General features: G+C 43.7%; 1 protein-coding gene across 1 annotated transcript in view; it reads right to left on the minus strand.

Annotated features, from left to right (window-relative positions):
- LOC131202038 (fatty acyl-CoA reductase 2-like) overlaps positions 1-27,342 on the minus strand; it is a 48,559-nt gene extending 21,217 nt beyond the window's left edge. Inside the window, exons 1-6 of the mRNA XM_058190557.1 lie at positions 27,211-27,342; positions 23,016-23,239; positions 20,035-20,210; positions 15,806-15,985; positions 12,398-12,575; positions 4,993-5,037 (exon numbers count right to left, since the gene is read on the minus strand). Of these exons, the coding sequence (XP_058046540.1) occupies positions 4,993-5,037; positions 12,398-12,575; positions 15,806-15,985; positions 20,035-20,210; positions 23,016-23,216 (780 nt within the window). The 5' untranslated portion in view covers positions 23,217-23,239; positions 27,211-27,342. The remainder of the gene's footprint in view (positions 1-4,992; positions 5,038-12,397; positions 12,576-15,805; positions 15,986-20,034; positions 20,211-23,015; positions 23,240-27,210) is intronic.
- Positions 27,343-27,942: the final 600 nt, after the last annotated feature.

Below are 27,942 nucleotides of genomic sequence, written 5' to 3' on the forward strand. Positions count from 1 at the left end.
CACTTTTGTATCTCTATTGGTAGTAAAATTTTCTAACCGCCCACCAGTTCCACAGTAATGCAGCATGTATCGTCATCTGCACATGCCTCTTGCGCATTGTGGATTGGGTTTGTGGGGGGCGCCGGCTACCAGCTCTGCTTGTCTGTTACAGCTGGGTGGTGTGAGGGGAGATGCGCGAGCTATCTGGGATGAGGCTGTTTTGTTTGCGGTCGCACTATAGCGCCATTTAGTTTCACTTACGTAACATGAACTAAACTTATGCGTGGGCGATACAAATAGTATATTTTCAGAAATTTAAATTGTCACGGGAAATTTTATGAAAACCTAATGGAAATGTTTTTAAATAATGCTATGAAAATTTTTAAAAAAGTCAATTAAATTAAAAAAAAAAAAAGGAAAGTGCTTCAGTATCAGACAAAACCTCTACCGCCCAAGGAGTTGATTGTTTGGAAAAAATTGCAATTATCTTTGCTGGGGAGAATTGCTGCTATTAAAATGAATGTTTTACCTAGATTTTTATTCCTCTTTCAGATGATACCAATAATTAAGAAAGATAAGAATCTTGAGGAATGGCAGAAGGGAATTAACAAATTTATATGGGAAGGTAAAAAAGCTAGGGTTAAAATGAAAATAATTCAAGATTCTCGGGAAAGGGGAGGTTTAAAAATGCCTAATTTTAAATTATATTATGAAGCAGCTGCTCTCTCTGCAATAAGTGATTGGTTTAATTTAACAGAGGACAGAATTTTGAATATAGAAGGTTATGATTTGCTATATGGATGGCATGCATATTTAATTTATGACAAAAAAGTGGATAAGGCCTTTAAAAATCATGTGCTAAGAAATGCCCTTCTGCGTGTTTGGAAAAAATACTCTTATAAACTAAATTATAAGGTTCCTATATGGGCAAGTCCTAGACATACAGTAGAAAATATAAACATAGAACAGAATCAGGAAATGATTACATATAAAGATCTTTTGTATACTGAAAGAGGTAATTTGCAGTTAAAATCTCTGCAAGTATTAAGAGAGGAAGGGAAAAATTATACTTGGTTTCAATATGAGCAACTACGTGCTAGATGGAAGGGGATCAGAAAATTGGTATAGAGCAGAACGAGGGAAATTTGGTAAAGCAAATTAGAAATCAGTCTCAGGAGCATATAAAGAGATTGTATAATGTGTTACTTGAAATAGATTCTGAAAGGGACTTGGTAAAGGACTGTATGATAAAGTGGGCACAAAATTTTCAGGAGCCAATATTATTGGAAACGTGGGAAAAATTTGGGTTAGAAATGTTAAATTCACGCAGGCACAGAATCTGAGGAAAATTTTTATAAAATGTTTTATAGATGGCATCTAGATCCTAAAAATTATCGTGTATGTATCCAGAAATGCAAGCAAAATGTTGGAGATGTAATTGTGATGACGCTACATATTTTCACATTTGGTGGACTTGTAAGGACATAAAGGCCTTTTGGATAAAAATTTGGTGGATTTTACAAAATGTTCTGAAAAGAAGATAAAGTTCCTGCCGCAATTTTTCTTGTTGGGAATTATTACGGATTGTACAGTAATTGAGACTAAATTGATTTTAAATCTAATAACTGCAGCAAGATTACTAATAGGACAATATTGGAAGAAAAAAGAAGTACCAACAATAGAAGAATGGATATTGAAAGTTGCCAATTTGGCTGAGATGGCGAAGATATCAGCCTTTTTGAAAGACAATACGCAAGAAAGATACTTAAAGGAATGGAAAAAATGGATTGACTATATTCAACGTAGATATCAGACTAAGAGTTATCAGACTGTTTTTGAATGATTATGATGTATTATTTTTGATTGCTTTTGGGGGAAGTTAGGAATTGATGATTGTAGGGGTATAATTACCGTATATACTCGAGTATAAGCCGAGTTTTTCAGCACGTTTTTTGTGCTGAAAAACGTCCCCTCGGCTTATACTCGGGTCTATACGGCTTATACTCGAGTTTTGTTTTTTTTTAAGCCCCTCGGCTTATACTCGAGTATATACGGCTTATACTCGAGTTTGTTTTTTTTTCTTTTTTTCACATTTTACCGGACGGCGCGGGGAAGCCCTGCCGGTGCAGTGAGAGGGCGGGGTGGGGGAGCCGCCAGCCTTCTCAGCTGAGGGAGGGAGGGTTTCCCCAACCGGTAGGTGCCTCATTTCCCACCCTCGGCTTATACTCGAGTCCCCAGTTTACCCCAGTTTTTGGGGTAAAATTGGGGACCTCGGCTTATACTCGGATCGGCTTATATTCGAGTATATACGGTAAGTTGGGACGAAAATTTTTTAGCATATGTTTGTTTTATTTTTAACTATACCTTGTGCTCGTTCCGGGAAGTCGGGGGGGGAGGGGGGTTGCGAAGGGAGGGGGGAGCAGGGGGGGAAAGGGGAAAAAAAATAATTTTTGTAAAACTTTTTGAATTAAAAAAAAAAAAAAAAAAACTCTACCGCCCACCATGAAAGCTGGAACGCCCACTAGTGGGTGGTAGGGACCAGGTTGACTACCACTGGCATAGAGTTTATAAACTCTGAGACTTGAATTCTGTAACAGAATTGAGCAGGACAGCAAGAGTTCTCCTGAATTAACCTGGGAAGCAGCGGAACACTTTCCCTCCTCTGCTCTCTCCGGAATCTGCCCTTCCTCTGCTGAATCAGAATAGAGTTGGAAGGGACCTTGGAGGTCTTCTAGTCCAGCCCCCTGCTCAAGCAGGAGACCTTATACCAGGGGTGTCAAACCCAATTTCGTTGAGGGCTGCATCAGTTGTGTTTGACCTCAGGGTGGGTGGGTGGGCATGGCCAATGGGGGCCTGGCCAGCTTGACGTCACTCTTGTCGGGAGCACCTGTGGTGGCCAAGTACTAAGGCAGGACTTCCCTCAGATTTTATTTATTTATTTTATTTATTCATACTTTTATACCGCCCTATCTCCCTAGGGACTCATTTTCCTTCATTCTCATTATAATCTTCCTTCCTTCCTTCCTTCCTTCCTTCCTTCCTTCCTTCCTTCCTTCCTTCCTTCCTTCCTTCCTTCCTTCCATCCATCCATCCATCCATCCATAGAAAGTTAGCACCCACCCCTCTCCTAGAAGAATGAAATATTCTAGGAAATATTAAAAAGGCAAATATTAAAAAGGCAGAATATTTCTTTGAGTTTAACACTCTTGCCGTATTCATTTTCAGACAAGTGGCTCTTCTTAAAAACCTCCAATGATGAAGCACCCACAAAGTCTGAAGGCAAACTGTTCCACTGGTTAATTGTTCTCTCTGTTAGGAAGTTTCTCCTCAATTCCAGGTTGCTTCTCTCCTTGATTAGTTTCCATCCACTGTTTCTTGTCCTGCCCTCTGGTGCTTCGGAAAATAAATTGACCTTCCCCCCTCCTCTTTGGGGCAGCCTTTCAAATACTGGAATACTGCTATCATAGCCCTTCCCCGTCCTTCTTTTTTCTAGACCAGTGATGGCTAACCTTTTTGCCATCAGGTGCAAAAAGTTGGGGGGGTTGCGCTGCGGGGGGTTGTGCGGGTGCGGGCCCACACCCATAATTCTATGTGCCCCCCCCCCATGCATGGGCCATTTCCGGCCTCCATAGGGTCTCCAGGGTGGGGGGTAAGGAAGGCTGTTTTCACCCTTCCCAGGTTCGTAGAGAGGCTCTGGAGCCTGGGGAGAGCAAAAAACAGGCCTTCCGGTCCCACCGGAAGTCAGCAAATGGGCCATTTCCAGCCTCCAGAGGGCCTCCGGAGGGGATAGGGAAGGCCATTTTCCCCTTCCCCAGGCTCCTAGAGAGGCTCTGGAGCCTGGGGAGAGCAAAGACCATGCCTTCCTCACACACACACCAGGCCCTCAGGAGGCAGGAAACAGCCTGTTTCCCTACTTCTGGTGGGCTCAGAAGGCCTGAAAATCAACTGGCCAGCACATGCATGCCTGCCAGAGCTGAGCTCACGTGCCTACCAATATGGCTCCGCGTGCCACCTGTGGCACACGTGCCATAGGTTCGCCATCGTGGCTCTAGACTAACCAAACCCAAATCCTCCAAACATTTTTCATATGTTTTAGCCTCCAGGCCCTTGATCATCTTAGTTGCTCTTCTTTGCACTTTTTCTAAAGTCTCAACATCTTTTTTTGTAATGTGGTGACCAAAACTGGATGCAGTATTCCCAGGTGTGGCCTTACCTTTATAAAGTGGTATTAATACTTCATGTGATTTTGATTCTGTGCCTCTGTTTATACAACCAAGGGATTGTATTAGCTATTTTGGCGGCTGCTGCACACGCTGCTGACTCATGTTTTAGTGATTTTTGTTTCTGGGAGCTGCTCATTCTGATGCTTTCCTGTTAAAATGATCATGAAAGCCATAAGCTTTCGAACTTGCTCAGATAGCAATAGCACTTATATACCGCTTTACAGCCCTCTCTAAGCAGTTTACAGAGTCAGCCTATTGCCCCCAACAATCTGGATCCTCATTTTACAGACCTCGGAAGGATGGAAGGGTGAGTCAACCTTGAGACCGTGAAAATCAAACTGCTGGTAGTCGGCAGAGTTAGCCTGCAATACCACATTCTAACCACCGTGCCATGAGGAAGAACAATGAGGGAGGGAGGGAGGGAGGGAGGGAGGGAAGGAAGGAAGGAAGGAAGGAAGGGAAGGGAAGGGAAAGGAAAGGAAAGGAAAGGAAAGGAAGGAAGGAAGGAAGGAAGGAAGGAAGGAAGGAAGGAAGGAAGGAAGGAAGGAAGGAAGGACGGAAGGAAGGAAGGAAGGAAGGAAGGGCAACAACATTTAGCCTGGTGAGATTTGATCTGCCAAACTGCTGGCAGCCAGTGATCAACAGAAGTAGCCTGCAGTACTGCACTCTAACCACTGCGCCTTGATCTCTTGATCTGAGCTTCGTGCTTTGGTTCTCAGTGTTTTTTCTTGGCCCGTTTCGCTGCCTCTAAGATTCAGAAGTCCCGAGTTCGATTTTCATCTCTACCTACCGCAACCAGGAAGCCATTTACATTGTTGAAGTTGTCGATCCAACCCTGAAAAACAAAACATAGGGAAACAATTGTTGTGAAGCATAAAGCAGGTGTATATTAAGGTATAAAGGGACCAGTTCTGGAGATCTGGTAGCAGAAATTTTGAGTAGTTAAGAGAACCAATAAATACCACCTCTGACTGGCCCCACCCTCATCTATCCTCTGCCTCCTGAGTCCCAGCTAATCAGGAAGAAATGGGGATTTTCCTGTAACCTTACCCTGGAATATAGGGACGCGGTGGCTCAGGGGCTAGGACGTTGAGCTTGTCGATCGAAGGGTCGGCAGCTCAGCAGTTCGAATCCCTAGTGCTGCCATGTAACGGGGTGAACTCCCGTTACTTGTCCCAGCTTCTGCCAACCTAGCAGTTTCAAAAGCACATAAAAATGCAAGTAGAAAAAATAGGGACCACCTTTGGTGGGAAGGTAACAGCGTTCTGTGCGCCTTTGGCATTGAGTCATGCCGGCCACATGACCACGGAGACATCTTTGGACAGCGCTGGCTCTTCGGCTTTGAAACGGAGATGAGTACCGCCCCCTAGAGTTGGCAACGACTAGCACATATGTGCAAGGGGAACCTTTACCTTTACCTTATTAAGGTATAAAGCAAGTGTATATTAAGGTAAAAATTGGCAATGCTCTATCAAATCCTGTTCCTGTCAAAAGTGGCATTCTTCAAGGTGGTGTTCTTGGACCAACGCTCTTCATACTATACATAAATGATCTCTGTGACCATATATCTCAAGTTATTGTGTTCTCTTTGCTGATGATGTCAAACTATTTAACACCACCAACAATACTACTACCCTTCAAAAAGACCTTGACTTTGTATCCAATTAGTCTAAAACTTGGGAACTCCAAATCTCAACCAGCAAATGCTCAGTCTTACATATTGGAAAAAAGAACCCAAACACTAAGTACAAGCTTGATGGACATTACCTTACAGATGACCCCCACCCTGTAAAAGACCTTGAAGTTTTCATATCAAATGATCTAAGTGCCAAAGTCCACTGCAACAACATAGCAAAAAAGGCTCTAAGAGTTGTAAACCTAATTTTGCATAGCTTCTTTTCCAAAAACTCTACACTACTAACCAGAGCATACAAAACATTTGCTAGACCTATTCTTGAATACAGCTCACCTGTCTGGAACCCATACCACGTCTCTGACATTAATACCATTGAACGAGTCCAGAAATATTTTACAAGAAGAGTTCTCCGCTCCTCTGTAAACAACAAAATACCTTATACCACCAGACTTGAAATCCTGGGATTAGAAAACTTAGAACTCCACCGACTCCGACAAGACCTGTGTTTAACACATAGAATCATCTATTGCAATGTCCTTCCTGTTAAAGACTACTTCAGCTTCAATCGCAATAATACAAGAGGAAACAATAGATTCAAACTTAATGTTAACCGCTTCAATCTTGATTGCAAAAAATATGACTTTTGTAGCAGAGTTGTTAATGCTTGGAATACACTACCTGACTCTGTGGTCTCTTCTCAAACTCCCAAAAGCTTTAACCAAAAACTGTCTACCATTGACCTCACCCCATTCCTAAGAGGACTATAAGGGGTGTGCATAAGTGCACAAAAGTACCTACCGTTCCTGTCCTATTGTTTCCTTTCATTGTATGTGCTTGTATATAATGTTGTGACAAAATAAAATAGATAGAAGGTTATGCACAGCTCGTAATTCAGCTGTGCAAAATAGGGGAGACCCTACTTTCAGAATCTCATCCAGCCATTTTGAGAATTTTGCTGTTCATGGTATTATTGGTACTATACTTTAGACCAGCCATTTTGAGGAAAAACATTTGATAATTTTTAATTAATATTCATTTATTAAGTAAACCCCAGGCATTGTTAGGACATACATAAACAGGAAAAACGAAAGGAGAAAGTAATGACCAGTGCAACCAATAATTAGTTATGATGTACAGATTCATGCTTTGATTATATTCATCATAAAGTGCATTGCCCAATAAGAAATCAGGTTCCTAATTATAAGGTGGGGAAAAATGATGTTAAATCTAAAACTTTAGTTCCTTAATTTCAGGTGAAAGTAAACTTGATGAAGGAATGTCCTGGGAGAACGAAAATATTCTACTGTTCCTCATATTGTGAACACTTTTGATGCCGTAAATGTTTTTAGTTTCCTTTATTGTCATTGCACCTTGTACAACGAAATTAAATGCCATCTTCAGTGTACATCATATGTAAGAAAACTATAAAAATAAAACAAAAACACACATCCTTCACATTCTATACAGTCGAACTGAAAACCCTTGATAGTGCATTAATATTACACTATACAGTGGAATTCAACAGTTACTGCTCTGGGATACAAGCCTATTTGGCCTTGTTTTTATTGTCCTGTACCATCTGCCAGATGGTAATAGTTCAAAAAAAAAAAAGGGTGCCCAGGATGAGATGGATCTTTAGGAATGTTTTGAACTTTCTTAAGGCAGCGGGAGCTATAAAACTCTTCCAAAGAGGGGAGGGGGCAACCAATGATCCTCTGGGCAATGATGTTAACCCTTTGGAGCAATTGGCAAACCATACACAGGTGCAGTCAGTTAAAATACCCTCTATGGTGCAGAGGTAGAAGGTCACCAGCAGTTTTTCTTTTCTTTTTTTTTAAATATTTTTTTTATTCAACATTTTTCACCTTTAAAAACATAATTACACTTTTATAGCTTTCTGTTATTGGAATTTTTTGTAATTTCAACATTATCCTTCGACAAATTGTGTACATATGCATTCTTATTACTTAAGTACTTTTTTATATAATATATACGCTATATATCTATCTACTACACATTAAATATATATTTTTTTCGTTATATTATATTTTCTTTTCTTTTTTGGTAAAATGTTCATTTTTATGGTCGCAATTGTTCCACACCAGCAGTTTTTCATTCAGTTGTTGTTTCCTGAGACATTTGAGGAATGGGTCAATTTGGGTCAATTTATAAATGGGTCAATGTATTCTTTTCTGTGGAGAAGATGGGAGTATTATTAATTGACCTGCTTCCATGAATGACATTGTTAGGTTTTGCACAAGAGTGTGTGGGCAGATTTTTCACTTACATCTACCATGGGAATTGGTTTGCTACATCTGAATGGCTTAACCACTGTTCTTGTTGGTTTCTATGCTAATTTCAATTAACCAGTACATAGTGTTTGAGGGTGTTGGCTATGAAAAAAAATTGAATCCTACTTTGGGAAGACCTGGTCTTATTTTTGGGGAAACACGGGGAAACATTTTTGGGGTATTTGTAGACCAATGGTGGGTTTCAAATTTTTTTGCTGCCGTTTCTGTGGGCGTGGCATGGCTTGGTGGGCATGACTTGGTGGGCGTGGCAGGGGAAGGATATTATAAAATCTCCATTCCTACCTCACTCCAGGGAAAGGATATTGTAAAATCTCCATTCTCTCCCCATTCCAGGGTAAGGTGAAGGTAAAGGTTCCCCTCGCACATACGTGCTAGTTGTTCCTAACTCTGGGTGCTCATCTCCGTTTCAAAACCGAAGAGCCAGCGCTGTCCGAAGACATCTCCATGGTCATGTGGCCGGCATGACTCAGCACGAAAGGCGCACGGAACGCTGTTACCTTCCCACCAAAGTTGGTCCCTATTTTTTCTATTTGCATTTTTTATTTATTAATATTTTTTATACCGCCCTTCTCCGAAGACTCAGGGCGGTGTACAGCCAATAAAACGACAAGAAACCTAACAAATTAAAATAAAATAACAAGTTTAAAAAACTGATTCAATCGCTGTATACTTAAAATATTAGCTAAAATTTATCAAAACTAAAACCTTAGTAAAACCCTATTAAAACCCACAAAAACCCCCATACTAAAATCAATTTTTATGTGCTTTCGAAACTGCTAGGTTGGCAAAAGCTGGGACAAGTAATGGGAGCTCACCCCGTTTCACGGCAGCACTAGGGATTCGAACCGCTGAGCTGCCAACCTTTCGATCGACAAGCTCAACGTCCTAGCCCCTGAGCCACCGCGTCCCTATATTCCAGGGTAAGGTTACTGGAAAATCCCCATTTCTTCCCGATTAGCTGGGACTCGGGAGGCAGAGAATAGATGAGGGTGGGGCCAGTCAGAAGTAGTATTTATTGGTTCTCTTAACTACTCAAAATTTCCGCTACCGGTTCTCCAGAACTGGTCAGAACCTGCTGCAACCCACCTCTGTTGTAGACCCATAGGGGAGGGGAATATATTAGAATTTTATGTATCTTTCAGCATTCAGCCAAGGTACACGAAAGGCAAATGCAATTGGTCAGGATGGCTATGAATCTGAGCAGCCCTAAACATAAACCGTGGAAATAAGTGTTTTCCAATTACAGGTAATCCCCAATTTACAACAGTTCATTTAGTGACTGCTCAAAGTTACGACAACACTGAAAAAAAGTGACTTATGATCGTGGTTCACACTTATGACCATTGTAATACCTCCTTGGTCACATTATCAAAATTCAGACGCTTGGCAACCGACTCATATTTATGACGGTTGCAGTGTCCTGAGGTCATGTGATCACCTTTCGCGACCTTCACTTAACAACCGCGTTACTAACCTGACAACTGCAGTGATTCACTTAACAACTGTGGCAAGAAAGGTCATATCATAAAACGGGGCCAAATTTACAACTCACTTAACAACAGAAATTGTGGTCATAAGTCAAGTACGTTGTCTTTTGAAACTGTTTGATAGTTTGACAGTGTTTATTATTTACTTTATAGCCCTTTTTTTTCTGTTTAAGTGAATCTTTGAGGCTCCTAACCAAATATTGTAGATCATTCTTAGAAATCCACATAGCACAGTTGAATGTGGGAACTTTAGTTTGAGACACAATCAGACTTACAAACATCTAATACTAACCACGAAGACAGAAAAATCACATGTACAACCCAGGGGTAAAATGCTCCCGGTTTGGACCAGATCGCCCAATCCGGTAGTGATTGGAGCGGGTGATTTGGAGAACCGGTAGCAAAAATCCCTCCCCCACCCACCCGTGCCCAGCTGAGCCGCGCGATCATCAGAGGTTGTTTTTTTTTTTTACTTTTAAAAGCATTTTTACTTCAGCCGAAAAAATGCTTTTAAAAGTAAAAAAAAAAAGCCTCTGATGATCGCGCAGCTCAGCTGGGATCGTCAGAACCTTTTAAAAGCATTTTTTCTACAACCTCATCAGCCGAAGAGGTTGTAAAAAAATGCTTTTAAAAGGTTCTGACGATCAGGCAACTCAGCTGGGAAAAAATGCTTTTAAAAGTAAAAAAAAAAGCCTCTGATGATTGCGCAGTTCAGCTGGGATCGTCAGAACGTTTTAAAAGCATTTTTTTACAACCTCATCAGCCGAAGAGGTTGTAAAAATGCTTTTAAAATTCTGACGATCAGGCAACTCAGCTGGGAAAAAATGCTTTTAAAAGTAAAAAAAAAAGCCTCTGATGATTGCGCAGTTCAGCTGGGATCGTCAGAACTTTTTAAAAGCATTTTTTCTACAACCTCATCAGCTGAAGAGGTTTTAAAAAATGCTTTTAAAAGGTTCTGACGATCAGGCAACTCAGCTGGGAAAAAATGCTTTTGAAAGTAAAAAAAAAAGTTGGCCATGCCCACCCAGTCACACTACCCCCCCACCACCACCAAGCCACAGCCACAGAACCGGTAGTAACAAATTTTACATTTCACCACTGGTACAACCCCCTCCCCAGTCACGTACCATGCCGTGGATGGCCTGGCTGCGGGGGCACTGAGGTAAGCCAGTGTGGGGCGTCTGGAGCAGCTCCACCATCTGCTGCCTTGTGGTGGCGGCAGCACGAACAACCAGACAAAATGGGTGGCTGGCCGGCTGCATAAGTACTTAATTAGGACTTATTTTGGGGGATAGGCTTATATTAGGTTCATGCATTAAAAACACGCTAGGACTTATTTTTGGGATAGGTCTTATTTTCAGGGAAACAGCGTAGTTATACATTTTCCCATCTATGTTTAACAAACTTACTGAAGTTCTCATGGAATCTTGTGATCCCATGGCTTCCTGATCTTGAGATCTCATGATAGAGCCCATCCATGGGTCTCAGGTTCACGCTTGGGAGATAAGCCATAGCTCTAGAGCTGTTCTGACCTAGGCTTCCTAGAGCATGACACAAAGTCTTAGTCCTGCAAAACCTGTTTTGTTTATACGACTGTAAATTACTTTCATTTACAGTTCACAAGGCTTGACAAACAGTCTTTCAGAGGAAGGTTATCAATACCCACCTTTATCTCACTTGGAATGCTGCCAGAGAGCTAGTTTCCAAAACTTGGCACCGAGTCACAAACAGAACTTTCAAATCTTGAATCGCCCAAATGAACTAATTGCTTCCTGCAAAAGCCCACATTCCGTTCGCGCCTCTTTTATGTCTTATGGGAGGGGGCAATTATCTCCAAGGTGTGGCCTTCTTTCCCAAGTTGACCTTGCTTTCTTAATTGTTCTTATCTTCTGGCAGCTCTGTGCATGCATACACTGGGAACAGACTACAGCTGTTCCTCTGCCTCACTGATGGCTGACTCCGAAAGCAGCACATAACTCCCTGATGGCCTTGGCCCCCTCTCTGCCTCTGATGCAGAGCCTTCCCCAGACTCCAGGACTGGCCCATGTTCTCCCCCCCCCAACCTCCTCACTGTCCGAATCTGCTGCCAGCTCCGCTGGTCACTGGCAGGCCACAACAAGAGCTCATTTATCATGGCTTCCTTCTTTTCTTCCAAAAGCATGAGAAGGGTATTCTTATTTCCAAGGAATGGCTCTAATACAATCTTTTGGCCTGAAGTAGCATGTAAACCAGTGATAGTCAACCTGGTCCCTACTGCCCACTAGTGGGTGTTCCAGCTTTCATGATGGGCGGTAGGTTTTTTTTTTAATTTAATTGACTTTTTAAAAAAATTTCATAGCATTATTTAAAAACATTTTCATTAAGTTTTCATAAAATTCCCCATGATAATTTAAATTTCTGAAAATATACTATTTGTATCGCCCGCGCATAAGTTTAGTTCATGTTACGTAAGTGAAACTAAATGGCGCTATAGTGCGACCGCAAACAAAAGAGCCTCATCCAAGAATAGCTCGTGCATCTCCCCCCACACCATCCAGCTGTAACAGACAATCAGAGCTGGTAGCCTGCACCCCCCGCAAAAAAAACCCAATCCACGATGCGTGACAGCATGTGCAGATGATGATACATGGCGCATTACTGTGGAACCGGTGGGCAGTTAGAAAATTTTACTACTAACAGAGATACAATAGTGGGTGGTAGGTATAAAAAGGTTGACTATCACTGATGTAAGCCAAGCACTGGTAGAGCAAACCTACTTACTGGGAAGGGCTCCTGCCAACTAGCTCCCACGATGGAGGGTCGAACGATGGCAACGTTTAGATCTCCTTTCTCTTGTTGGATCAGATATTCAGTCAGAGCTTTGGAGAAGGTGTAGGTATTGGGCCAGCCTTCAATCAAATTGGGGGTGATCGCTTCAATGAGGGACTCATCCATACACCTAAGGGCAACAAAAACAACAATAATAATGATACGATATTGCTGTACCAGGAGATGCCAGAGTCGAAGAAAAAGAACTGGAAAAAAATCACAAAATATCACGACCTGGCCATCAAAACTACACGATTATGAATGAAACATGTAACAGTGATACCCATTGTCATCTGGGCACTTAGCACCATGTTCAAGAATTTTACAAAATGCATCAAGAAATTGTAGCTTCCTGAAATAACCCCAGTGGAACTCCAGGAAACTGCACTACTGGGACCATCATACATTTTAAGAAGATACTTTTAAGAAGATGCCAACCTAGCAGTTTCGAAAGCACGTAAAAATGCAAGTAGAAAAAATAGGGACCACCTTTGGTGGGAAGGTAACAGCGTTCCGTGCGCCTTGGGTGTTGAGTCATGACCACAGAGACGTCTTCGGACAGCGCTGGCTCTTCGGCTTTGAAACGGAGATGAGCACCGCCCCCTAGAGTCGGAAACGACTAGCACGTACGTGCGAGGGGAACCTTTACCTTTTAGGATGCTGGCAGCAACCCGTATCAACCATTAGCACCAGTCAACAATCTTTGTGATACATTTTTAAATGTTCCGTTGACTGAGTTTCATGTTTAATGAATAAAAGTATAATAACAATAAAAAGATATCCATGAGAAGAAAAACGTCCTTCCACATTTTATACACCTTTTTTTCTGGAAAAGCTAAATTTCTGTAATATGTGGCAAATCTTCCCTTTAGTAACTAAGGTAAAGGTAAAGGTTCCCCTCGCACATACGTGCTAGTCGTTGCTGACTCTAGGGGGTGGTGCTCATGTCATTATTTGGGTGGGGAAATAGTAAATCTTCTATCCGTGTCATTTTTAAATTGTTTTCATTTTGCTTTTATTAATGTTATACACGAAAGCGAAGAAAAAGAATCAACAACATTCTAAAGAAACTCAACAAAGAAAACTGACGAAAAGAAACAAAACCATGGAGAATATAGTCACACTATCACATATATGCATGTTTAGTCTCACATACATACAAAATTATCGTATTTTTCAGAGTATAAGATGCACCTGAGTATAAGACACAGCTTAGTTTTTGGGGAGGAAAATAGGAAAAAAAAATCTGCCTGCCAGGTATTCATCTGGTTAGCGTCCTTAGTTTGGTCAGCTTTAGCACATTAGTTTGCTGTTTTTTATCCCCTGCTTGGAGATAAAAAACAGCTGCTAAAGCACAGCTGATCTTTGGAGGGAGAAGCAGTGAGAAAAGCAGGCAAAGCGCAGAGATTGCTTCACTTGCTAGTACCTCATTAGGGCTGGAAAAAAAGCTTCTGAAGAACAACTGAGAGTCAGAGGGAGCAGGCAAAGCCCGGAAGATCACTAGCGCCTCGTTAGGGCTGAAAAAAAAGCTTTGAAAAAGCTATATTCGGAGTATAAGATGCACCCAAATTTTCAGCCTCTTTTAGGGGGGAAAAAGTGTGTCTTATACTTCGAAAAATATAGTATATAGGAATAACCTTGTGATAGAGATTCATTTCTAAAGAATATGAAGATGTGAAAATCTGAGGTAATGGACAAAGGTGGTTATTCCCAGTGGAACAATTGTTAGGCACCATAGAAACTTATATTGAAATATTAATGTCCATTGATGAATACTAAAAGGAGAAATTTTAAAAGATCAACTCTAAGTGTTGTCAAATAAAATTAAATGCCTTCTTTAAAAAAATGGAGTCATTTCCTGTTTTGCTGAAGATCACCTTAAATAAAAAAATGGTTTTTCTATTTGCCTCTACATATGACCCACCAAACTAATATTTACTTTAGATAATGGTAGTTTATATACAGCTAAATATATACAGACTTTGTTGTGTCTGCGCCCCCTGAGCCGGCCCTGCTGCCAGAAAGTGACTTGGAAAGTGAGGGGGAAGGGCCATCAGGACTTACCTTGGGAGCACCGGCTTCCCTGGCTCAGCTCCAGGAGCCAGAAGCAGGCCAGGTGGAGGAGAAAACGAGGCCTCCATCCCCAGATTCTCCCCCCTCCCAGGCCATGCCTGCAGACCCAGCTGACGGCAATCAGGCTTGGTTGAACCCTAGGTTTCGTAGGCAGGAGAGGCAGGAACAACAGAAGCAAGGGTGGGGCAGGCCTAGGAAGTGTTGAGTCATGGAGCCACACCCCACAGGATATAAAAGGCAGCGAGAGCTGCTGTGTCTCTTTGTAACAGGCAAATCCACTGATTAAGAGCTGAAGTTTGTTTCTGGGTGACTCACCAGCATTGTGGAAGATAACAGAGGCTCTTGGCAGACGCTGGCTATTCTGCTGCCAGAGCTGATAGTGCCGGCTAATTAAGCCATCACTCGGACGAAGGCGAGGGAGGAAAGAACAGACTTATATGTGGTAAATACCTTATCATACAGCTACTGACACAAGGAGAGCAATGAGATACGCGACGAGAGAGAACACAATAAGAAGGGAGACGGCCTCTAATGGCTTCCCTTATATAGACAGCTTCTTAACCAGCTTCTTAAAGTGCCGGTCTTGTATGGATCCCACCAGAGTCTTAACCTGGAGATGCCAGATGCTGAATCATTCCCATTGCATCAGCTTTTAGTTGTCTCTGCTTACAACCTTCCATCAGCTTACAGCTGATGACATCACACATACCTTCAGGGCTTTCCACACAAACAAGATATCAATCCGTTTATCAAGTTATAAATGGACCATTGAGATGTCTGCAATGCTGCAGTAACAGGGCCTCTGTGGCTCAGACTGGTAAGACAGTCTGTTATTAACACAGCTGCTTGCAATTACTGCAGGTTCAAGCCCCACCAGGCCCAAGGTTGACTCAGCCATCCATCCTTTATAAGGTAGGTAAAATGAGGACCCAGATTGTTGGGGGCAATAAGTTGACTTTGTATATAATATACAAATGGATGAAGACTATTGCTTGACATAGTGTAAGCCGCCCTGAGTCTTTGGAGAAGGGCGGGATATAAATGCAAATTAAAAAAAAAACTATGCCTCTCTGTTTTCTCCATCTCCACCAACCAGGACAAGGACAATTATATTATAAAGATATTCTTTTCATGAAGCATCTACACAAATACTGCATGTTTCTGGGACTTCCCTATTCCATACCACCTTTTTCTTAGAAGAAAGTGTGTAGGATGAGGCAACAAGTATTCCTTCAAACCTACTTGCAAATACATCACAACAGAGGAAGGGTTGCTTCCATTACTTACGTCACCAGGTCCAAAAGCTTCTTTGGTTCCACGGGAACCGGATAGCAGACTTCCTCTATGTGCCTCCGATTGCAGTTTGAATAGGCCGTTGAAATGTGGACGAGGGCTTCGAGGTTTTTCATCTGGTGGGCCAGCCTCAGGAGTTGCTGGGTCCCCATGACATTCAGGAGAAGGACATCTCTGTTCAAGAAAGCACAAAAAGCTAGGATTGAGGTCCAGTGTGTGTGAGACCAGGTCTAAATTGATCCTTTTGGCTGTGCTGAGAATCTCTTCAGGAATTCAAGAGGAACATAATTCCACACTTTGTCATGGTTCCAAGCAATGCACCCAATTGAATCAGAACTTTGATGCACCAGACAGACTCAAAAGACCAGGGGCGGGATAAGGGATAGTCAACCTTTTTATAACTACCGCCTACTTTTGTATCTCTGTTAGTAGTAAAATTTTCTAACTGCCCACCGGTTCCACAGTAATGCACCATGTAGCATTGTCTGCGCATGCCTCTCGTGCATCATGGATTGGGGTTTGGGGGGGGGGGGCGCCGGCTACCAGCTCTGCTTGTCTGTTACAGCTGGGTGATGTGGGGGGAGATGCACGAGCTATTCTGGGATGAGGCTTTTTTGTTTGCAGTCTCACCATAGCGCCATTTAGTTTCACTTAAGTAACGTGAACTAAACTTATGCACGGGCGATACAAATAGTATATTTTCAGAAATTTAAATTGTCACAGGGAATTTTATGAAAACCTAATGAAAATGTTTTTAAATATTGCTATAAAATTTTTTTAAAAAGTCAATTAAATTAAAAAAAAGGAAAGTGCTTCAGTATCGGACAAAACCCCTACTGCCCACCATGAAAGCTGGAACGCCCACTAGAGGGTGGTAGGGACTAGGTTGACTACCACTGCACGGTGGGATTTTACCGGTTCAGACCAGTTCGTGGAAACCGTCAGCTCTGATGATCAGCTGGGAGTGAATCGGTTTATCGTGACGATCAGATGAGCCCGCCCACTCACCCGTGCTATTTTCCTACCTTTATCTTCTCAGCTGACTCATGCGGCAAAGCAGATTGCCACGCCTCAGCTGTGTTTCTTCCCAAAGAAACGCGGAAATGAAGATTTCTGCAAACTGTGCCCACACGTGCATGTGCGCGAAGTGCCTGCGCTCACGAAGCGTACAATAACCAAACTGGTTGTTAAACCGGGAGGATCCCACCACTGCCAAAGACCCTTTGTTGAATACATAGCATAGGCACTTAGTGAAATGAAGCTAGCTTTATGGCAGGGGTCTCCAACCTTGGTCCTTTTAAGACTTGTGGACTTCAACTCCCAGAGTTCCTCAGCCAGTTTTGCTGGCTGAGGGTCTCTGGGAGTTGAAGTCCACAAGTCTTGAAGGGACCAAGGTTGGAGACCCCTGCCATAAAGCTAGCTTCATTTCACTAAGTGCCTATGCTATGTATTCAACAAAGGGTCTTTGGCAGTGGTGGGATCCTCCCGGTTTAACAACCAGTTAAGTCCCTGCTCTATGGGATCCTCCCGGTTTAACAACCAGTTAAGTCCCTGCTCTATGGGACTTCCGCACATCAATGACATAAAAAGGCTTGAAACTCCCCGCCTGCTCCAGGTGTTCTTGGTCACATGGGTCAATCATTAGTAACGTCTCCCTCGATCTGGTCTCAGCAGCTGTTCGGCGTTATGACCTTGATCCCCAAGCTGGGTCCAGTCACTGTTATGTCCACCATTCTCCTTAACCCCCACCCCAATTTTCATTCCTCATGCTCCCTTCATGCTGGCCCATTCCCCCCTCCCCACACGTGGCAACTAAGAAACAGAATGCAAGTAAGCAGGGCTTCACCTGACGTCATTTAGAAAGTTGACACATTGCTGGATTTGGAAAGCGGTCCTCACTGCACTGACTTCAGTAATTTCTTACACAGCTGGAGGAAGGGTCTAGGACCACCCAACATATTCAGGTCAGCATGGCCAGCTTGCCACTGCCAAGTCGACTCTGCCAACTCCACGCTGCCAAGTTGCCACAGAACAATTCAACACAGCCAATGTTCCATAGGGACAACTCACCATGGATATCTGGAAGAAAAGCCAGGGGAGCAAGTAGGCAGATGAGTGACTGGGTGGGCAGAGCACAGAACAGCACTGGGAGTGGGCAGCTTCCCATTTTTACACTCCCACTATTGCCACCACACTGAGCCCCTGAAACTCCCAGAGTTCAGTGTAGCTCCAGGGGTGGTGGCAATGGCAGGTGTTGTGGCTCCACTCCCCGGGCCTGGCCTCCTGTAGCCGGATGACTCGGAGAGTGAGGAGGAGGAGTGACAAGGCCTCCTTGCCCCCCCGAACCCTTCTCCTCCCTGGCACCGTCCCAGGTTCCAGCTGCAGGCCAGAAGGAGGAGGAGGAGGAGCTGACAAGGCCTCTTTCCCCCAACCCCTCCTCCTCCCTGGCAACGCCCCAAGAGCCAGCTGCTGAGGATCAGTCTTGGCTCAATCCGAGACAGCGACATCGAGATAGGCTTGAGCAGCAGAGAAAGAGGTGGGGCAGGCCCAGGGAGTGCTGAATCACGGAGCAACACCCCACAGGGGATAAAAGCGAGTGGGGTTTCTCTGTAGGCTCTTATGTCGGACAAAGCTACAAGCTACTAGGGTGAACTGCTTCGTGCTCTTGGATTGAAGGCTGGGATTTCTTTGTGAGTAACTTTTGGATTATTCTGCGGGCTCCTGGTTGCTTTGGCAATGGATTGTCAGCCCTCTGCTACTTGATAAGAGGCTTGGCAGGCACGTGAAGAAACGGTGCCAGAATTGTTCTCTGCCAAAGGACACTCGGCCGATTGTAAATTAATTGCTGGCAGATGGCCTCGGCTGGCGTGTGTTCATTGGAGAGGTGGTGGGGGGGAACAGAACAGCAGGCTTTGTGACAATGGGATGCATCTGGTTGCTGCTGCCTCCCTGCCACCAGTCCTGCCCACTGCCACCACTAACAAATGGCCTGGGGCAGCATCAGTTGTGGCGGGTGTATGAAAATGGGATGCATCCAGCCTCACCTCCTCTCCGCATCCATCTCCGCCCACTGCTGCTGCCAAACATCCCGAACACCACTGCGGCTGAATGGCTGGTGGCAGTTTTGGTTGGGGTGTGTGAAAATGGGGGAAAAAAAACTGTCACTACTATCACCACTGCTCAGCACTCTGCCCTGCCTTCCCAGCTGGCTATACAGTGAATTCGACATGTTGGATTGTCCTGTGTTGACTCGGTGGCACTGGGTTGGCAGAGGCGACTTGGCAATGGCGGAGCTGGCCATGCTGAGCTAACCATGCCAAGTTGTCGGCTTCCACTGGAGAAAGCCACAGGTGCAATCTGCATCATCTTATAAGTAATATCTGCTGAGAAGAATTGGAAATTCTTACAAGCAGCAACAGCAGCAAACTGCCTCAGTCTATCATCTTCTTTTAATGACCCCATAATTCCTTGCTGGGTGGAGTCTGGGCCACTGAATGGAGCTGAGTGTTTACTGGCCGGATGCCCTTCCTGTCCCCAATGCGGAGTTTTGTTCAGCAGATATATTTTCATTGTGCCCAGAGAGAGAAATATCTACCTCTACCTATGTTAGAAGAATTACAAGAATAAAATATCAGCAATGTACTTCTTTTTGTGTTCCTTAAGGATATCTGTTGTGGCCTGCCAGTGGCCAGGAGATCTGGCAGCAGGTTTGGACAGTGAGGAGGTTGGGGAGGAACATGGGCCCGTCCTGGAGTCTGAGGAAGGCTCTGATGTGGGCTCTGCGTCGGAGGCAGAGAGGGGGCCAGGGCCAAATGCCAGTTACAGCTGCCTTCAGAGTCAGACATCAGTGAGGCAGATGAACAGCTGGAGCCTGTTCCAAGGGTGCGCATGCGCAGAGTTGCCAGATGAAGGAAACAGCTAAAGAACAAGGGTCGACTTGGGAGTAAGGCCACAGGTGGACGATGAATGGCCCTCCCAGAGGGAATAAAAGAGGAGTGAAAGGGGAGTGGCGTTTGCAGGAGACAATTGGTTTGCTTAATTGGTCTGTGACTCTCCGAGACTCTTTGCCAAGTTTTGAAGATATCGGCCTGGCAGGTCTCCAAGTGCATGCTCACATTTGCAAACCGGTAGGGAAGGTGAATGAATCTCACTGCTGGCCTAAAGGTTGTTATATCAACGCGGTGATTTCCAATAAAACAAAGAAGAAAGGAAAGAGAACTTACTTCAGAGGCTCAACAAATCGAATTGTTGCAGCACAATGGAAGATCACGTTGACCTCAGAAAGCAGCTCCTCCTGATCTTCAGGAGCGATGGCCAGGTTTGGCTTGGTGAACTCAGCACTGATGGGCTTAATCTTCTCATGGAAATTAGAACATTCTTCCCGGACTCTATCGAACACCTAGAGTTCAAGGTAATATTCACTTAACAAAGAAGGAAAATGCTCCAGGTTCCTCAAGTCGAAATCCACTAGGAATTAATTTATTTTACATTATGAATAGTAACATCAGATGCTGGCAGATAGAGCCAAAACGACTGCTGAGCAGATGTTTCAATGATATGGGTCTATTTAAGGATACCTGAGATTTGGATGTGTCTGTGTGCTCGGACAAGCACGAAGCCGAAAGCACCAGCCTGAAGATGATGAGTGAGACCTCGTCGAAACGTCGCCAAGATACTCTCAACCTTACACAGGAAAAGACCCAAATATGCCAAGACCTACATACCTATACCCGTGAAAACCTACAAATATATGTGTGTGTGTGTGTGTGTGTGTTTTCTGAGGTTTTCACAGGTGTTTGTATGTAGGTCTTTGGTTGTTCGGGTTTTCTCCCATGTAAAATTGGAAGTGTCTTAGCGACATTTCGACAAAGTCTCATTCGTCATCTTCAGGCTTCAGCTTCGTGCTTCTGGGAGCAATGTGTGATCCCAGCTGTTTCTTCCTTTTAACTGCTAGTGGGGGTTTGAACTGATTGGGTGGGAGCTTGGCTGTGCTCTGATTGGATGGGGTTTTTTTGTGCTCTGATTGGATGGGGGTGTGCCCTGTTTGGGTGGGGGCTTGTTTGTGCTCAGATTAGTCTGAGTTGCAGGGGGATTTGAGTTGGTGAACTGCATTGCCCTGTTTGGGCAATTGTTGTTTGGCTTCGTGTTCTTGTTCATGCTACATCTTCATAGTGGGTGTCAGTCTGCTGCATGTATGGATTGGAGGGGTTTGAAATGGCTAATGTTGCAGCTGCGGTCTGGCTTCTGGTCCTTGGTCGTGCTTCATCATTCGTGTGGGTTTGAGTCTGCTTTCTGGGAGGATGTGTGGTGGTGACATCCTGTGTGGACCTCGTGAGTGTGAGTCTGGTATCATTCCTCGTGTTAGGGACTCGTTTGTCAATAAGGGCGGGTTTCCAAATGGCTGGTAGGCGGGAGGTGTCATCTCGTTTGTTCATGCTGTGTGGGTTTTTTTCTATCTCAATGGCTTCTCTGATTATTCTGTTGTTAAAGTGTTCAGTTTTGGCGATAGTTCTGGTCTTTTTAAAGTCAATATCGTGTCCTGTGGCTTTAAGGTGTTGGACCAGGGAAGAAGTTGGTTCCTCTTTTTTGACTGAGTTCTTGTGTTCTTCAATGCGTGCACTTATTCTTCTGTTGGTTTGTCCAATGTATGTGGTGGGGCAGGCGGTGCATGGGATTTCATATACTCCTTGATTTTCTAACTCAATTTTGTCTTTGGGGTTTCTTAGGATGGTGGATATTTTTCGGTTTGTGCAGAATGCTGTCTTGATGTTGTGTTTGTGGAGGATCTTGCTGATTCTGTCTGTGGTGCCTTTTATATATGGGAGGAGGGCTGTGCTGTTTTCTTGTTCTCTGTCTTGGATTTTAGTGGGGGGTTCTTTTTGGATTAGCTTGGTAATCTTATTTCTTTGGAATCCATTGGATGTTAGTACGTTAGTGAGAGTGTGTAGTTCGGTTTTTAGGTGTTGTTCGTCAGCTAAGCGTTTTGTTCTGGAGATGAGTGTCTTGGCTACGGAGTTGATCTGTGCTGGGTGGTGGTGTGAGAGTGCGTGCAGATAGCGGTTTGTGTGTGTTTTCTTCTGGTAGATGGTGTGTTCTAGGGAGCCATTGGGTTTCTTGTAAACTAAGACATCCAGGAAGGGAAGTTGGTTGTTAACTTCTGTGTCCATGGTGAACTGTATTTTGGGGTGTAGGCTATTGAGGTGTGTGAGGAAGTTGTCAAGTTTTTCTTTCCCATGTGGCCAGATTATGAAGGTGTCATCTACATATCTGAGCCAGAGTTTGGGTTTGTGATCAGATTTTTCTAGAGCTTGGGTTTCAAATGTTCCATTTAGAGGTTGGCAATGACAGGTGAGAGGGGTGATCCCACCCACCCACTAACAGTTAAAAGGAAGAAACAGCTGCGATCACACATTGCTCCCAGAAGCACGAAGCTGAAGCCTGAAGATGACGAATGAGACTTCGTTGAAACGTTGCCAAGACACTTCCAATTTTACGCGGGACAAACCCGAATAACCAAAGACACCCCCCCCCCCACATATATATATATATATTTTCTGAGGTGTTCGTGGGTGTTTGTATGTAGGTCTTTGGTTATTCGGGTTTTCTCCTGCATAAAATTGGAAGTGCCTTGGCGACGTTTCGACGAAGTTTCATTCGTCATCTTCAGGCTTCAGCTTCATGCTTCGTGCTTCAGGCTTCAGCTTCGTGCTTTGCTCCCAGAGGCTTTTTTTTTTACTTTTAAAAGCATTTTTTCAGCCGAAGAGTAAAAGTAAAAAAACCAAAACCTCTGATGATTGTGCGGCTCAGCTGGGCATGGGTGGAGGGGGGGCAGAGATGTTTGCTACCAGTTCTCTGAACTACCCACCGCCATTGCTACTGGAATACCGCATTCTGCACATGCGCAGAAGGTAAAAACCACATTATTTCCTGTTTAAAACCAGGAAGTATTGACACCCGGGCGGCGGGTGTCACCAGTGGTTTGGCATTCGCTACCGGATCGCCGAACCACAGGCTACGATCGCTACCGGATCGCGAGATCCGGTCAGAACCGGGAGCATTTCACCCCTGCATGGAACTTATTAAAGAAGACCTCATTTTGTCTCTATGGGACTAAAGACAGACATAGCACCAAATGCATAAGAAGAAAATAACTCTTGCTAGCTTGGCAAAGCTCTATCTTCTGCTACCTGTTTCTTTTCCTTACCTTGCATTTCAGCAGATTCTCCACTCGGGTTTGCATGGAATGTTCCCCTTTGGGCCGCACACAAATGTAGATGGTTTTCACATCGTTGCAAGACCGGAGAAGCTTCTCAACCAGGACTTTGCCCATAAACCCAGTGGCTCCTGTAACAAGGACTGACTTCCCACTGTAGTAAGTGCCAACCAAAGACATCGGGTCCTTCATTTCCAAGCTCTTGGTGGCAGGATCTGGCAGGAAAGTACATAAAATCACACCACTCAGTGTTGAAATCTAACGGAACAACCTTTGAAACAGCCCTACAAATAATTTGGGATTCAAATTATTTTTACTACTGGTTCTGTGGGTGTGGCTTGGTGGGCATGGTAAGGGAAGGATACTGTAAAGTCTCCATTCCCACCCCACCACAGGGGAAGGATACTGCAAAATCTCCATTCCCATCCCACTCCAGCGGAAGGATATCATAAAATCTCCATTCCCATCCCACTCCAGGGGAAGGATACTGCAAAATCTCCATTCCCATCCCACTTCAGGGGAAAAATACTGCAAAATCCCCATTTCCACCCCACTCCAGGAGAAGGACACTGCAAAATCTCCATTCCCATCCCACTTCAGGGGAAGGATACTGCAAAATCTCCATTTCCAACCCACTCCAGGGGAAGGATACTGCAAAATCTCCATTTCCATCCCACTTCAGGGGAAGGATACTGCAAAATCTCCATTTCCACCCCACCCCAGGGGAAGAATACTGCAAAATCTCCATTCCCATCCCACTTCAGGGGAAGGATACTGCAAAATCCCCATTTCCACCCCACTCCAGGGGAAGGACACTGCAAAATCTCCATTTCCATCCCACTTCAGGGGAAGGATACTGCAAAATCCCCATTTCCACCCCACTCCAGGGGAAGGATACTGCAAAATCTCCATTTCCATCCCACTTCAGGGGAAGGATACTGCAAAATCTCCATTTCCACTCCACTCCAAGGGAAGGATACTGCAAAATCTCCATTTCCACCCCACTCCAGGGGAAGGAAACTGCAAAATCTCCATTTCCATCCCACTTCAGGGAAAGGATACTGCAAAATCCCCATTTCCATCCCACTTCAGGGGAAGGATACTGCAAAATCTCCATTTCCACCCCACTCCAGGGGAAGGATACTGCAAAATCTCCATTTCCACCCCACTCCAGGGGAAGGATACTGCAAAATCTCCATTTCCAACCCACTCCAGGGGAAGGATACTGCAAAATCTCCATTTCCACCCCACTCCAGGGGAAGGATACTGCAAAATCTCCATTTCCACCCCACTCCAGGGGAAGGATACTGCAAAATCCCCATTTCCATCCCACTTCAGGGGAAGGATACTGCAAAATCTCTATTTCCACCCCATTCCAGGGTAAGGACACTGCAAAATCTCCATTTCCATCCCACTTCAGGGGAAGGATACTGCAAAATCCCCATTCCCTCCCCACCCCACTAACCTGCTTTTCAGTTCTGTGTGCAGGGCAACAAAAGAAGACCCAGCTGATCAGCTGGGACTTCGGAGGCAGAGAATAGATGGGGGGCGGGGCCAGCCAGAGGTGGTATTTGCCGGTTCTCCAAACTACTCAAAATTTCCGCTACCAGTTCTGCAGAACTGGTCAGAACCAGCTGAATAGCAGCTCTGCCTACAATGTGCCACACTTCTGTATGATTAGTTTGCTAACTTGTATTGGTGTTCCTCTTTCAAATATAAAACTAAGGTCTAGCCTTTTTTTTTTGTATGAAAAAGTTTTATTTTTACATTCATGTCCAACAACATATTTAATGTACAATCATATACAATTAATTGGGTCTGCCCGATCACCACTCCCTTCCTTTAACTCTCTTCCCCTCTCTATCTTCTTCTACTTTCCACAACCTTCCTCACCTTCTCTTATCTACATCCTCTCCTCCCTCCCCCCCACTCCTTTCTTCTCCCTCTTCTATCTCTCTTTCTTCCTTTCCTCCTTCCTCTTTCCCCTTCCTCCTCCTTATCCTTTCTTCCTCCTCTTCTCTTTCCTACCTCCTTCTCTCTTCTCCTTTCTCCCTTTCCACCATTCTGAAATGGTAGCTGGGCAGACCCGACCTTACATTAATTATACATCTTCAATCATCCCTGTACATTAACCATCAATCCATTAATCCATTTTCTAACCTCATCCCCCCCTTTATTACCCTCCCCCTTACACCCGCTCCCTCCCCCGAGACTTCCCAGAACAAAATGTGGGGTATCAAAACTAACAATCATAATCCAAAATAAATCTTAAATTATACTCTCTAGTCACTCCACCCATCATCACACTCTCAATTCCCCTCTCCTTTTTTTTTTATTTACATTTATATCCCACCCTTCTCCGAAGACTCAGGGTGGCTTACATTGTGTAAGGCAATAGTCTCATCCTATTTGTATATTTATATACAAAGTCAACTTATTGCCCCCCCCAACAATCTGGGTCCTCATTTTACCTACCTTATAAAGGAAGGCTGAGTCAACCTTGGGCCTGGTGAGACTCGAGCCTGCAGTAATTGCAAGCAGCTGTGTTTAATAACAGACTGTCTTACAGCCTGAGCCACACCACAGCCCTTTAAACATATATCTAATACATATATCTAATACAAAACAATTCCTAATTTTACTCATATGCTATTTGATATTTTTTATCTGATATATAATCAATCACTAAGGTCTAGCCTTTTGAAGTGAAATAATTTAATAATCAACCCCCTGCTTAGGCAGGAAACCCTATACCATTTCAGACAAATGATTCTCCAACATCTTCTTAAAGACTTCCAGTGTTGGAGCATTCACAACTTCTGAAGGCAAGTAGTTCCACTGCTTAATTGTTCTAACTGTCAGGAAATTTCTCCTTAGTTCCAAGTTGCTTCTTTCCTTGATTAGTTTCCACCCATTGCTTCTTGTCCTGCCCTCAGGTGCTTTGGAGAATAGCCTGACTCCCTCTTCTTTGTGGCAGCCCCGAGATATTGGAAGACCACTATCATATCACACACATCCTTCTTTTCATAAAACTAAATATACCCAATTCTAGCAAGCATTCTTTATATGTTTGAGTCTTCAGTCCCCTAATCATCTTGGTTGCTCTTCTCTGCACTCTTTCTAGAGTCTCAGCATCTTTTTTTACATCGTGGTGACCAAAACTGGATGCAGTATTCCAAGGGTGGTCTTACCAAGGCATTATAAAGTGGTATTAACACTTCACGTGATCTTGATTCTATATCTCTGCTCATGTAGCCTAGAACTGTTGGCTTTTTTGGCAGCTACAGCACACAGCTGGCTCGTATTTAAGTGATTGTCCACTAGGACTCCAAGATCCCTCTCAGTTACTACTATTGAGCCAGGTACCACCTATACTATACCTGTGCATTTGGTTTTTCTTGCCTAAATCTAGAACCTGACCATTTTTGCACTTCATTTTATTTTTTCTTTCTTTCATTTTTTCTTTTATTTTATAGACAAACAAACATACAGTACATAATCAATCATTCAGTGTATCATCTGAGTACATCTTTTGTGTCTTCTTCTTGTTCCTCCAATATTAATCATTTCATAATATCATTGTTTCATTTGTTGTAAGATTTCTCCCACATTTCTTGCTTTACTCTTAATACATTGCTCGATCTTCTCTCTCTTCTTTCTTTAGAATTTCATTGTGTGTGTGTTAGCGCCCAATGTTCAAGTCTGTCAAGATCCTTCTGTATCTTGAGCCTATCTTCTGGAGTGTTGGCTGTTGGTCTGCCAGCTTGGTGTGGTCAAATTTGATGTGTTCCTCAGCTATCCCCTCATCCAAATCCTTAAAGAAGATGTTGAAGGGTACTGGGCTAAAACAGAGCCTTGGGGGTACCACACTGCATAGTTCACACTATGATTGGCTCACAGCGTTCTTTCTCACTGACCAGGACTTGAAGACCAAGGAAAGTTCCTTGCCTACAGCAAAGGTGCTAAGTGACGAAGGTTTCTTTTTGCCCAGTTAGAAAAAAATTCCCAGACCATTCACAGGGGAGCATTCCATACATATTTATTTATTGAACTATTTCCTGATTCCTTAATGACCCAGTGTCTTACAAATAAAAGGAGAAAAGCACAGCAGATAGAAAAAGTCACAACCAACCAGAAGATTAATTCAATGACTATAGAATGAAGCCCCAAAACAGCCATTACTTACCAGTTATGTGGATCTTTACAATCTTATGTCTACCAAGAATGACAGAGAATCTGTAATGTGCTCTCAACTGTTGAATTTTGAAATCCTTGTTTATATAATAGGTGTGACTAGGACAAGATCATTACAGTAGATATTAACCAAAAACTGCCTACCACTGACCTCACCCCATTCCTAAGAGGACTATAAGGGGCGTGCATAAGTGCACAAAAGTGCCTATCGTTCCTGTCCTATTGTTTTCCTTTCAATATATTAACCTAGTGTTCTTGATTTCACAATCTTTGACATTTCAAAATTTAGAAGACAAAAGATTTCAATAGGTGCTGGCGCAAGCGATTTTCTTAAAGTTGACATCATTATTCTAAGGCACCGTTGGCGAACCTTTTCGACACCAAGTGCTAAAACGGGGGCACATGCATGAGAGCGGGGCAAGTGCGCACACACGGGCACAATGCAAACCGGTAGTAAAGATAAGTAGAACCCACCCCTGCTTCAGATGTCCATCATCCTTACAAGGTCTGTTTGCAAATCAAAGCACTACACAGGTCAATTCATTTTGTTTACAGCTCAACACCATTCCTAAAAGTATATCAAATGCATCAACATGTAATTTGTTGGAAATGTGAAACTGAATTAGGATCATATTATCACAAGTCAAGGGAGGCGGTGGCTCAGGGGCTAGGACGTTGAGCTTGTCGATCAAAAGGTTGGCAGCTCAGCGGTTCGAATCCCTAG

This window comes from Ahaetulla prasina, chromosome 7, assembly GCF_028640845.1.
Source record: "Ahaetulla prasina isolate Xishuangbanna chromosome 7, ASM2864084v1, whole genome shotgun sequence".
NCBI lineage: Eukaryota > Metazoa > Chordata > Lepidosauria > Squamata > Colubridae > Ahaetulla > Ahaetulla prasina.